The following is a 12560-nucleotide window of genomic DNA, read 5'->3' as shown; positions in this document are numbered from 1 at the left end:
TTCAGAAGTAAAGATGGATCATGCCCAGGAATGGTTGTGTGAAAAACCTTCTAGAACACAGACATGGCGACCAGTGAGGAAAGAGAAAACTCAAACCTACGTTAAAACAACCACAAACAAACCAACCTCAGCAATATCAAGGAAGGAACTTTATGGACATCACAGAATCACACATTACAGACCAAATGCTGCCTTTGGATGCGTGTGCACGGCTCCTAATGACTTCAAGGAGAGTCGCATGCACCCATCGCAGAATATAGCTATTTGGCTCCTTGGTCAGCCTATCACAAAAGGAGACAGAAAAGGCCCTGATCCAAGAGCCATTAAATTCCATGGAAAGACTCATGGATTTCAACAGGAAATGGACTGGGCCCCAAGTACAAGAACAGTGTCAGGCTTAACTTTCAATCTCCAGGCTTTGTTCCTTGTCAAACCAACACTTACAGTGCACTTGGGGGGGGGGGGGGAATTTTAATACACACAAACACACGTTAAAATTACACTGAGACCCCAGCAGGCCAGGCTGGCCAGAATGTTAAATGATTATGTTTAATATTTTTAGCTCTTTGAGACAGAAACCATGTCTTCCTATAGGTTTGTACATTAAGTGCAATGAAGTCTCCTGTTCTTGGGACTTCAGATGACAGGAGCTACTGCCATTAATAAGAGGTCAAGTTTTATTTTTTCCATGAAGTACTGAAAAGAAGGGGAATGACTTTTGGCTGAATTCATCTTTTTACACCTTGTCTCAGTTGTACCAGAGTAATAAACCCCACATGCCAGTGGATTGTTAATCACAAGTAATTAAGGGCTTGTCTACACTGGCAAAGCGCCCGTGTAGACAGTGCCCCAGCGCTGGGAGCTGCGTCCCCCGTGGAGGTGGCTCTGCTGTGACCATACAAGCCATGTTACGTTGCCACTGTAGACTAGCCCCAAATCTTACATCTACATGTTGTGTAGTTCTTTGTGTGGCTAAGCCTGGTAGGCCACATTTCAGCCCAAGGGCTGGCTGTACCTTATACTTCGGCCAGGGGGAGAGGGGGAACTAAAGTCACCAGGAACAGGCAGGAAGAAAGGGTGTGGAAAGCAGGGCACGGTGACTCTGCTCTGTGCTCCTTTCCTCTATAAACTGTCCCTCCACAAGCATCCACAGGGCTGGGGCTCTGCGGAGTACGAAGGGGTGTGCTGGGACCAGATGCTCCACTTTAAGCTGGTGGATTCTGAGAACTCCAGCTTCCCCTTCAATTCCTCATCTAGGACAGTATGGGGTGAACATGTGTGGGAGGTGCAGAGCCAGTGTCAGAATGGCTTCGGAAGAATCAAGCGGTTGGCAGAGGGGGAAATGGGAAACCCAGGGACCACTGCCTGCCTATGCCACAATCCCAGGATCTGTGGAGTTGCAGTCTGGTAGCTCTGCAGGATTTCAGACTACAACTCCTTCCCTCTGCTCAAACTGTAATCAAAGCCAGAAAAAAGGTCCCATTAAGAAGGGCAACACAACTGGCCAAAAATGACCAGAAGTGGGTGAAAAGTTTTGAAATTCTGACCCCAAAACAAGTGATGAGCAGGGGGTGTACAAAAACATTCACAAATTCCCACCATTTTCCAACCAGCTGCAAGAACTACTGGACAAGCTTGGTGGTTGTCTCTTTGCAGTTTCTGGTCTAAAATGAAATCTTTTCTCCCCTCGTCCTCATCTATACACTAACAAACCTCTGGCAACTAAACATCTTTGCATGATAAATTGAACATTTGCTCCATGCTTCCTCTCTGGTTCTCAAGTTTTATGGATGCTGGTTTGTTTGTTGGTGTTTTCAGTGGGAAAAAAAAAAAAAAAAAAAAAAAAAGAGTTGGATCAGTAGATCAGTATGCAGAAAGGAGTAAGACATGCTCAAAGTTTCAAGAAGTACTCACCAGAAGGGGGCGACACCATCCACATCTTTGCTGAATTATTATGGGATACTGCACTCTTCTACTACTGAAGACTAATAAAAACATTTACAGAGGTTAGATCATGCTCACAGCATCTAGTGATCATTGCCCAAATTGCTCATCTCAGTTACCAAATGGGTATTATAAAAGGCCAATTAACTGGGGAAGGCTCTGCCTGCATCTAAATACACCCACCGTGTGCGAGACTTGTTACCAAAGCACAACAAAAAACACTTTCAAGAAGTGCTGTTGTACCAAATACCCAAACTTCCCTAGTGGCCAGAAGTACAAAAGCTACACACCAGAGACGGGCATATCCTTCGGAACAATACAGCTCAGCATTTCTGCTTGCTGGCACAACACCTCATTAGCACGAGGCCAAAGCTTGCTTCACACAGTTAAACAAACAATGCTCTCAACTGACAGAAGCAGGCTCAACTAGCAAATAGATTGCTTCCTGGTCTCCTGTGACAGCCCCCACCGCTGTGCTTCCGCGGGAGCATTTGGTCCTAGAACCCCCTGAAAGCAAAGCGCTGAGATTCTGTGCGTGAGTTTGAGCTTTGTCATTGCTGCATAAAGTGAGCATCCACATGGCACTACTAAACTCACAGGCTGGGTCTTCCAAGGGGCCGAGATGAGTTGGGGGTTTAAATCCCACTGATACGGAGTGGGAGCAGAATTCCTAACCCAGCCTGCACTAGGCTCAGAATGAAACTTCCCAGGACTGATCTGGGGACAATTCCACAGGATATTATGGTAATTACTGTAGTCTGAAAGGAAGATTAGTGCTTGTGCAATTTCAAGACAAAACTTGCTTATACAAAAGAATCCCTGAGATTTGAAAGACAATTTATTAAGTTTAGAAACGCACTGTTAAATAATTAAACAACCCTTCCCTCTTACACAGAGAAAAACTTTAAGGAAACTGATAATTAACATATAGATACAGTAAGAGTAAGTGGCAGAGATGGACTAAAAGTGATTTTGCTATAAGGCCCTGTTCGAAAAACAAGATTTAAGCCTGAAGAAAAGTTTATCCTCTGCTGGATCCAGTTACATGTCCCTGCAGTCGGAGACTTCCCTGGTATTTTCATCCCGCAGTGCATTGCGCTCCTGAAATCCCAGGGTTCAGAGACTGCTCCGAGGTTTCGGAGATGCAATGTTATCATTCTAGAGCAGGGGCGGGCAAACTTTTTGGCCTGAGGGCCGCATCAGGTTTTGGAAATTGTATGGAGGGCCAGTTAGGGGAGGGAGGCGTGCCCCCCCCCCACTTCTTGCCCCCTGACAGCCCCCCGGGACCCCTGCCCCATCCAACCCCCCCTGTTCCCTGACTACCCCCCTGAGACCTCTGCCCCCATTCAATCCCCCCTGTTCCCTGCCCTCTGACCACCCCGACCCCTATCCACCCCCCACCCGCTGACCAACCCCCCAAACTCCCCTGCCCTCTAGCCAACCCGCCCTTCTCCCTGCCCCCTCACCGCGCAGCGCAGAGCCCAGGGTCAGGCCGGGCTCTGCAGCTGCTCTGCCCCAGGAGCTCGCAGCCCCCCCACCCGAAGCATCATGCTGCCGGCCGTGCAGTGAGTGGAGGCTGCAGGGGAGGGGCCGGGGGACAGCCTCCCAGGCCAGGCAGGAGGGTCCCGCAGGCCAGATGTGGCCTGTAGTTTGCCCACCTCTGTTCTAGAGCATGAAAACGGGGAAGTTTTAAAGTGCAAGGATGAGTGAATTGAGGGACAATAGCAGATGGATCCAACCAGGGTCGGCCTTCACTGCCCAGAGCGGGTGGGGGTGGGGGTGTGGTCAAAAGACAAGAAGCAGGGTGGGGCTGTGAGGCCGGCCATGGAAGGGAGTTTGGGACAATGGGGGGAGGCAGTGGGGCCCAAGGGCGATGGCTGGGGAGCCCAGGGGGAACAGCGGGGACCGGGAGGATGGGTGGGGAGGCAGTAGAGGCCGGGGTCATGGACTAGGGGAGGCAGTGGGAGCCAGGAGCAATTGGGAGGGGAGGGGGACACAGCTGGGGGCCAGAAGCAATGGGAGGGAGGTCCCGGGGAGGCAGAGTGGGCCAGGAGAGACAGGGGCAATGGGAAAGGGGGAACTTGCATGTGTATTGGAGATGTAGCCACCTGCAGCATCTGGCAAGTGGTGTGGAGAAGGGGTGAATGTTAGGGGAGGCCAGATTGCACATGTGACAGCTTTTCAAAAGTTTAGAGGGAAAGGAAGGTCTGAGCTGCAGTTCGGGGATGGAAGGGGGCTCAGAAGGTTGGTGTAGTTCAGAGAAAACTTTGGAGCAACCCTCTGGGCTAGTCTTCTTCTCGTTCCACCCTCCACACCAGAGCTTGTCAGGTAAAAAACTTGCAAGTACTCCTTCTAACCTCAGAACATGATCAGGCCCTTTTTTATTGGCAGTGGGTAGATTTTTAGCCACTCTAAATCCTTTTGATCAGCGTAATCCATCACACAAGTACCACTTCCTTTGTAAGAGACACCTACTAAATCCAGTGCCTTTATCCCACCAAGTCACTTGCAATAAGAGCCCATGGCAACAGAATGCCAACACTGGACTGTGTTACCTAGGGAGGTGGTAGAATCTCCTTCCTTCGAGGTTTTTAAGGTCAGGGTTGACAAAGCCCTGGCTAGGATGATTTAGTTGGGGATTGGTCCCGCTTTGAGCAAGGGGTTGGACTAGATACCTCGTGAGTCCCTTCCAAGCCTGGTATTCTATGATTCTATGAACCAGGAGGAAAAAGGCCTGACTGTAAGGGACCAAAGTGATCAGTTTTGCAAATCACTCAGACAGCTCTTGCATTTATTGCACTTTGGCCTGGACAGCATGAGAAATCTCCCGTCAGTCCCAGCCACTGGAAGGGAAAGGAGGAGCTTGGCTGGTCAAGCTGTGCCCATCTTTTGTAAATGCCTCACCCGGACTGGACATTCTTCTACTGCTTTACTAAAAGCTACTCAATCTGCAGGGTAAGCTTAGAAGAAAAACAAGTTTTCCTCTGGGAAGGCTCCCCCTGTGGAGAACAATAAGAAAGCACCATAGGCAGCTCTGGTTGTCCCCACCAAGAAGGTAACAGGATAAATTGGACAATCTGGGCTATTAATATCTTCTGCAGACAAAGCAGCCCCAATGCCACTATGAAGGCGATTAGACGGCGAGGAGAGAGCATTGCCCGGCAGCCCATAGTCAGTGACCATTAGGGGCCCTGGGCCAGGTTCTCCTCTCATTTACCCTCGTGGGAATCAAGGAATGGCACCAAAGTTATTGGCATAATACTGATGTAAAAATCAGGTGAAGGGAGAGGAAACTGTTCTAAAAAGTCAGTCAGCTGCGAACCAGCTGAGTGGCGAACAGCAGAGAGGCTAACAGAGGGAGTTTGCCTGGGATCTGCCTGAGAGGAGGTACGCTAAGGGCTGCATTAGGGAGGCCGTGTTGGTGAGTATCTGAATGTCTGTTGTGGGGACAGTTTGACCGTGTGCTTGATTGGTTGTTTGCAAAGTGTGAATTGGGCATGCTTTGTTCCGAGGTGAGCCTTGAGAGGGCCCGACTGTTATAAAAAGCCAGTCAGCTGCAAACCAGTGAACAGCAGAGAGGCTAACAGAGGGAGTTTGTCTGGGAGTTTGCCCGGGGAGAGCTCACTGAGGCTTACATCTTGCCGGCTTCTCTGAGTAGTCACTACAACTCCTGAGAGGTTTCAGAGTAACAGCCGTGTTAGTCTGTATTCGCAAAAAGAAAAGGAGCACTTGTGGCACCTTAGAGACTAACCAATTTATTTGAGCATAAGCTTTGGTGAGCTACAGCTCACTTCATCGGATGTAGCTCACGAAAGCTTATGCTCAAATAAATTGGTTAGTCTCTAAGGTGCCACAAGTACTCCTTTTCTTTTTACAACTCCTGAGGAAGCTCGTAGAAGGAAGGTAACATGGACGGGGGGTGTTCAGCTGTTGTGACCTGCACTGGATGTGCCAGGTTTGTCTTTCTTCCACAGGACAGAAGCGACTGTCTGTACAAAGTGCAAGCTGGTCTCCATATTGGAAGAGAAGGTTCAAGGTCTGGAGCAACAGGTATCGACCCTGCGTTGCATAAGAGAAACTGAAGATTTCCTGGACAGACGTCAGGATATGCTTCTACGGACACAAGGTTCTGAAGATTCAGAGCAGGCTGCGCAGCGGGGACAGGAGGACGGTGAAAAAATTTGGCAGCATGTGACCTCCAGAAGAAGAAAGGGGAGCGTCCATGTACCAGCAGGGCAGATACAGGTAAGCAATCGTTTTCATGTTCTCTCCACAGGTACTAATGTGGAGAGTGGACTAGATGATACATCTGAGGGAAGGGAACAGAAGGAGACTCCACCGATTGGAAGGCATGAGATGCACTGTCCCAGGGATGGGGGTTCCACGACCATCGCTCCCAAGAGCTAGGATTCACAATGTGACGGAGAGACTGCCGAGGCTCATCAAGCCCTCGGATCGCTACCCCTTCCTGCTTCTCCACGTGGACACCCATGATACTGCCAAGAATGACCTTGAGTGGATCACTGCAGACTACGTGGCTCTGGGAAGAAGGATAAAGGAGTTTGAGGCGCAAGTGATGTTCTCGTCCATCCTCCCCGTGGAAGGAAAAGGCCTGGGTAGAGACCGTTGAATCATGGAAGTCAACGAATGGCTACGCAGGTGGTGTCGGAGAGAAGGCTTTGGATTCTTTGACCATGGGATGGTGTTCCAAGAAGGAGGAGTGCTAGGCAGAGACGGGCTCCACTTAACGAAGAAAGGGAAGAGCATCTTCGCGAGCAGGCTGGCTAACCTAGTGAGGAGGGCTTTAAACTAGGTTCACCAGGGGAAGGAGACCAAAGCCCTGAGGTAAGTGGGGAAGTGGGATACAGGGGGGAAGCAGGAGCAGGAGTGCGCAAGAGGGGAGGGCTCCTGCCTCATACTAAGAAAGCAGGACAAACAGCAAGTTATCTCAAGTACCTATACACAAATGCAAGAAGCCTGGGAAACAAGCAGTCTGGAAGTCCTGGCACAGTCAAGGAATTATGATGTGATTGGAATAACAGAGACTTGGTGGGATAACTCACATGACTGGAGACTGTCATGGATGGATATAAACTGTTCAGGAAGGACAGGCAGGGCAGAAAAGGTGGGGGAGTTGCACTGTATGTAAGGTTTCAGAGTAACAGCCGTGTTAGTCTGTATTCGCAAAAAGAAAAAGGAGTACTTGTGGCACCTCAGAGACTAACCAATTTATTTGAACATAAGCTTTCGTGAGCTACAGCTCACTTCTTCGGATGCATCGAAAGCTTATGCTCAAATAAATTGGTTAGTCTCTGAGGTGCCAGAAGTCCTCCTTTTCTTTTTACTGTATGTAAGAAAACAGTACGACTACTCTGAGCTCAAGTATGAAACTGCAGAAAAACCCGAGTGTCTCTGGATTAAGTTTAGAACCGTGAGCAACAAGGGTGATGTCATGGTGGGAGTCTGCTATAGACCACCGGACCGGGGGATGAGGTGGACGAGGCTTTCTTCTGGCAACTCGCAGAAGCTACTAGATCGCAGGCCCTGGTTCTCATGGGAGACTTCAATCACCCTGATATCTGCTGGGAGAGCAATAGAGCAGTGCACAGACAATCCAGGAAGTTTTTGGAAAGTGTAGGGGACAATTTCCTGGTGCAAGTGCTGGAGGAACCAACTAGGGGCAGAGCTCTTCTTGACCTGCTGCTCACAAACCGGGAAGAATTAGTAGGGGAAGCAAAACTGGATGGGAACCTGGGAGGCAGTGACCATGAGATGGTCGAGTTCAGGATCCTGACACAAGGAAGAAAGGAGAGCAGCAGAACATGGACCCTGGACTTCAGGAAAGATGACTTTGACAACCTCAGGGAACTGAGGGGCAGGATCCCCTGAGAGAACAACATGAGGGGGAAAGGAGTACAGGAGAGCTGGCTGTATTTTAAAAAGAAAAGGAGTACTTGTGGCACCTTAGAGACTAACCAATTTATTTGAGCATAAGCTTTCGATGCATCCGATGAAGTGAGCTGTAGCTCACGAAAGCTTATGTTCAAATAAATTGGTTAGTCTCTAAGGTGCCACAAGTACTCCTTTTCTTTTTGCTAATACAGACTAACACGGCTACTACTCTGAAACCTGTATTTAAAAGAATCCTTATTGAGGTTACAGGGACAAACCATCCCGAAGTGTAGAAAGAATAGTAAATATGGCAGGCGACCAGCTTGGCTTAACAGTGAAATCCTTGCTGATCTTAAACACAAAAAAGAAGCTTACAAGAAGTGGAAGATTGGACAAATGACCAGGGAAGAGTATAAAAATATTGCTCGGGCATGCAGGAGTGAAATCAGGAAGGCCAAATCACACCTGGAGTTGCAGCTAGCAAGAGATGTTAAGAGTAACAAGAAGGGTTTCTTCAGATATGTTAGCAACAAGAAGAAAGTCAAGGAAAGTGTGGGCCCCTTACTGAATGAGAGAGGCAACCTAGTGACAGAGGATGTGGAAAAAGCTAATGTACTCAATGCTTTTTTTCCCTCTGTCTTCACGAACAAGATCAGCTCCCAGACTACTCCACTGGGCAGCACAGCATGGGGAGGAGGTGACCAGCCCTCTGTGGAGAAAGAAATGGTTCAGGACTATTTAGAAAAGCTGGACGAGCACAAGTCCATGGGGCTGGATGCGTTGCATCCGAGAGTGCTAAAGGAGTTGGCGGATGTGATTGCAGAGCCATTGGCCATTATCTTTGAAAACTCATGGCGACCGGGGAAGTCCCGGACGATTGGAAAAAGGCTAATGTAGTGCCCATCTTTAAAAAGGGGAAGAAGGAGGATCCTGGGAACTACAGGCCAGTCAGCCTCACCTCAGTCCCTGGAAAAATCATGGAGCAGGTCCTCAAGAAATCAATTCTGAAGCACTTAGAGGGGAGGAAAGTGATCAGGAACAGTCAGCATGGATTTACCAAGGGCACGTCCTGCCTGAGTAATCTAATTGCCTTCTATGATGAGATGACTGGCTCTGTGGATGAGGGGAAAGCAGTGGACGTGTTGTTCCTTGACTTTAGCAAAGCTTTTGACACAGTCTCCTACAGTATTCTTGCCAGCAAGTTAAAGAAGTGTGGGCTGGATGAAAGGACTATAAGGTGGATAGAAAGTTGGCTAGATTGTCGGGCTCAACACATAGTGATCAATGGCTCCATGTCTAGTTGGCAGCTGGTATCTAGCGGAGTGCCCCAAGGGTCGGTCCTGGGGCCGGTTTTGTTCAATATCTTCATAAATGATCTGGAGGATGGTGTGGATTGCACCCTCAGCAAGTTTGCAGATGACACTAAACTGGGAGGAGAGGTAGATACGCTGAGGGTAGGGATAGGATACAGAGGGCCCTAGACAAATTAGAGGATTGGGCCAAAAGAAATCTGATGAGGTTCAGCAAGGACAAGTGCAGAGTCCTGCCCTTAGGACGAAGAATCCCCTGCACCGCTACGGACTAGGGACTGAATGGCTCGGCAGCAGTTCTGCAGAAAAGGACCTAGGGGTGACAGTGGAGGAGAAGCTGGATATGAGTCAACAGTGTGCCCAAGAAGGCCAATGGCATTTTGGGATGAATATGTAGGGGCATTGCCAGCAGATCGAGGGACATGATCATTCCCCTCTATCTGGCATTGGTGAGTCCTCATCTGGAGTACTGTGTCCAGTTTTGGGCCACACACTACAAGAAGATGTGGAAAAATTGGAAAGCGTCCAGCGGAGGGCAACAAAAAGGATGAGGGAACTGGAACACATGAGTTATGAGGAGAGGCTGAGGGAACTGGGATTGTTTAATCTGCAGAAGAGAAGAATGATGGGAGATTTGATAACTGCTTTCAACTACCTGAAAGGGGGTTCCAAAGAGGATGGATCTAGACTGTTCTCAGTGGTAGCAGATGACAGAACAAGGAGTAATGGTCTCAAGTTGCAGTGGGGGAGGTTTAGATTGGATATTAGGAAAAACTTTTTCACTAGGAGGGTGGTGAAACACTGGAATGCGTTACCTAGGGAGGTGGTGGAATCTCCTTCCTTAGAGGTTTTTGAGATCAGGCTTGACAAAGCCCTGGCTGGGATGATTTACATGGGATTGGTCCTGCTTTGAGCAAGGGGTTGGACTGGATGACCTCGTGAGGTCCCTTCCAACCCTGATATTCTATGATTCTATGGTAGGAGAATCTGGCCTTGGATTTGCTCGCCAGTGAGGGAACTTGGCTCTTCCATAGGATCTGCCTGTCCTGACGCTGAGAACACCTCGCGGAGTCACTCCTGAGGCGGGGCGGCGGCAGAAGAGGCCAGGGAAGGCTCTGGCTCCCGTGGGCTGCCGTCGGACCCGCGGCTGCTGTATTATGCCCCATGCAGGTTCCGGGGCGGCGAGCAGGCGGCATGTATCATTCAGCTTCCCGGATTATCTCCCTGGACTCCAGCGAGTTACTGATGGACCCTGGAAGCGGAGTAAGACATACCGCCCCCTCGGCCGCCCCGGAACCTGCATGGGGCATAGCACAGCTGCTTCGGACCAAGCCGGAGGCTTTTCCAGGCAGCCGCTTGGGCTCCGCGGAGGGGGGCGCGGCGCGGCCAGCCCGGGACTCCGCCGGCCGCGGGGGTCTCGGGGCTGCTCCGGGCGCGGGGGAGGAGCAGGGGGGCTCGGGGCTCGCCTCCCCTAAGGGGGGGGCTCCACCCGCCGCCCATGCTTGCCCCTACTGCATTCAAGGCACGGTCCACAAACCAGACCCAGCCTCACATCCAGGCCTGTTACCGCTTTGAAAGACGGGAAACCGAGGCACGGAGACGTGACTTACCCAAATCAGTGGCAGAGCCAGGACTGGAGTGAAGCGTTTCTTTGCTCCTAGCCCTCTGCTGAGAACAGTGACCTGGCGCACGCCTTCATTTTATAGCCAATGCCCGTCTCAGATGCCGGAGTCACGGAGCCGGGCGGGGCTAATTTACAGGGCAGAGGCTTTTTGCAAATCATGGTGGACTAGCGGGGTGGGAGGAGCGCTGGAGATCGCGGGCGCAGTGCTTGGACCAGGGTTTACTGCCTTCCGCGACGGGGCGGCCCGAGGGGTGCAGCTGCAGAAGCGGCGGGGCGCTGGTTCCAGCCCCAGCCCCGCCGCTGCACTGCGGTAGTGTAGACAAGCCTCAGCGCGGCCCTCCAGGACAGCCGAGGGTTACGATGTAGATTTCAGTTCGTGTAGGTTTCGATGCAGTTTGGTGTCGGTGCCTGGGGCATCGCGGGGAAAGTGGACCAAGAAGCAAATATTTTTTTCTGCGAAATGGGCAAGACCTGTCATGCCGCCTTCGGTTCTGAAGCCGCATAGAACAGTTGTGCAGCGCTGACAATTGTGGTGGAGAGCTGGGAGCAGGTGTTCCCAAGGGAACGTAGTTGGGGGCCTAGATAAAACCCTTCAGAGACTGGGGGCGAGGAGTAACTTGGCACAAAGGCACTGAGGGTTGTGGGGGCAAAACGAGGCCCCAGGCAGTTACTGGGTTACTGCAGCTAAGATCACTTGGGGGGAACATGTCGTGCCTGAGGGTGTGAGGAAGGGATGGAAAGGGAGTAAGGGGGGGGGGCAGGGGGAATAGGCTGTGGCCGAAGGAACAACAGGCTGCTGCTAAGAGGGACCAAGGTGGCTGAGTGGGGCCAAGGCGGGTCAGGGCGCAACAGGCTGAGGCCTGAGGTGGGGGGGCTAGGGAGATGACGGGCTGGAGCTGGGGTCGAGTGAGACAGGCTGCAACTGGATGGAGGGGAGTCCAGGAGGGTGAGAGGGAGACAGGCGGCAGCCAGGGGGTAGCAGGGCTGGGGGGGGGTGGGATGATGTGGGGCAGACCGGGGGTGTCAGGTGCAGGGCTGGGGGCTTGGGATGATGGGGGCAGAATGGGGGTGCAGGACAGAGGAGGCTGGAGGCGGGACTGGAGTGCAAAGGGACAGGGCGGGGTGGGGGGATGGGGGCAGGATAGGGGAGCGGGCAAGCCAGGGGGCAAGCCAGGGGTGCAGGGCTGGCTGGGAGGGGGTCAAGGGTGCAGGGCTGGGGGCTTGGGGGTGATGCGGGCAAGCTGGGGGTGAAGGGCTCGCTGAGGGGGGTCGCGGGGTGCAGGGCTGGTCCCGCTCCCCGCGCACGGGTGCTCGCAGACGCTGGACAGCTCCCGGGGAGACCCGGACCCGGACCCGGACCCGGACCCGCCCGTACTCACCAGGGGGGCGGCGCTCCGCACTCCGACTTGACTCCGGCTCCGGCTGCTGCTCCCGGCGGCCCCGCGGTCGCTTTTATGCCCGCTCCCCTCCTCCATCCCCGGGAAAATTCCACAGGAAGTGACGGCCGGGGCCTCCGGAGGGAGGGAGGGAAGGAGGGGAAGCAGCCCCCTGCACCGGCCCCATGCACCCCCTGCACCCCCTGCCCGTGGCCCCCGAGCCCCAGTATGCCGCCCCCTGTACACCTGCCCTGTGCCACCCTCAGCAGCCCCCTACATCTCCTATGCCTTCCCCCAGCAGCCCCTATACACCCCTACTCTGCTACCCGCAGCAGCCTCCCCCCCATATATCCGCCGCTTTACTGTTCCCCGGGAATCTCTGTACACCCCCTATGCTGCCCCCAGGCAACCCCT

The 12560-nt window shown here is 52.2% G+C and overlaps 1 protein-coding gene across 4 annotated transcripts in view; it reads right to left on the bottom strand.

Moving 5' to 3' along the window:
* Positions 1-12259, bottom strand: part of TMEM269 (transmembrane protein 269) — a 45544-nt gene extending 33285 nt beyond the window's left edge. For 2 of the 4 annotated variants that reach the window (XM_073317201.1, XM_073317202.1), the window contains exon 1: positions 1915-1985. Coding sequence is in view for 2 of the 4 variants with exons in the window: in XM_073317200.2 (XP_073173301.1) it covers positions 1915-1939 (25 nt within the window). In the remaining 2 variants the exon portion in view is untranslated. Of the gene's footprint in view, positions 1-1914; positions 1986-10756; positions 11224-12149 lie in introns of those variants that run through there. The other 2 variants (XM_073317200.2, XM_073317199.2) reach the window with 2 other exon arrangements.
* Positions 12260-12560: the final 301 nt, after the last annotated feature.

Source organism: Lepidochelys kempii, chromosome 18 (assembly GCF_965140285.1).
Source record: "Lepidochelys kempii isolate rLepKem1 chromosome 18, rLepKem1.hap1, whole genome shotgun sequence".
Taxonomy (NCBI): domain Eukaryota; kingdom Metazoa; phylum Chordata; order Testudines; family Cheloniidae; genus Lepidochelys; species Lepidochelys kempii.
This window is presented reverse-complemented; position numbering and strand designations above follow the sequence as displayed.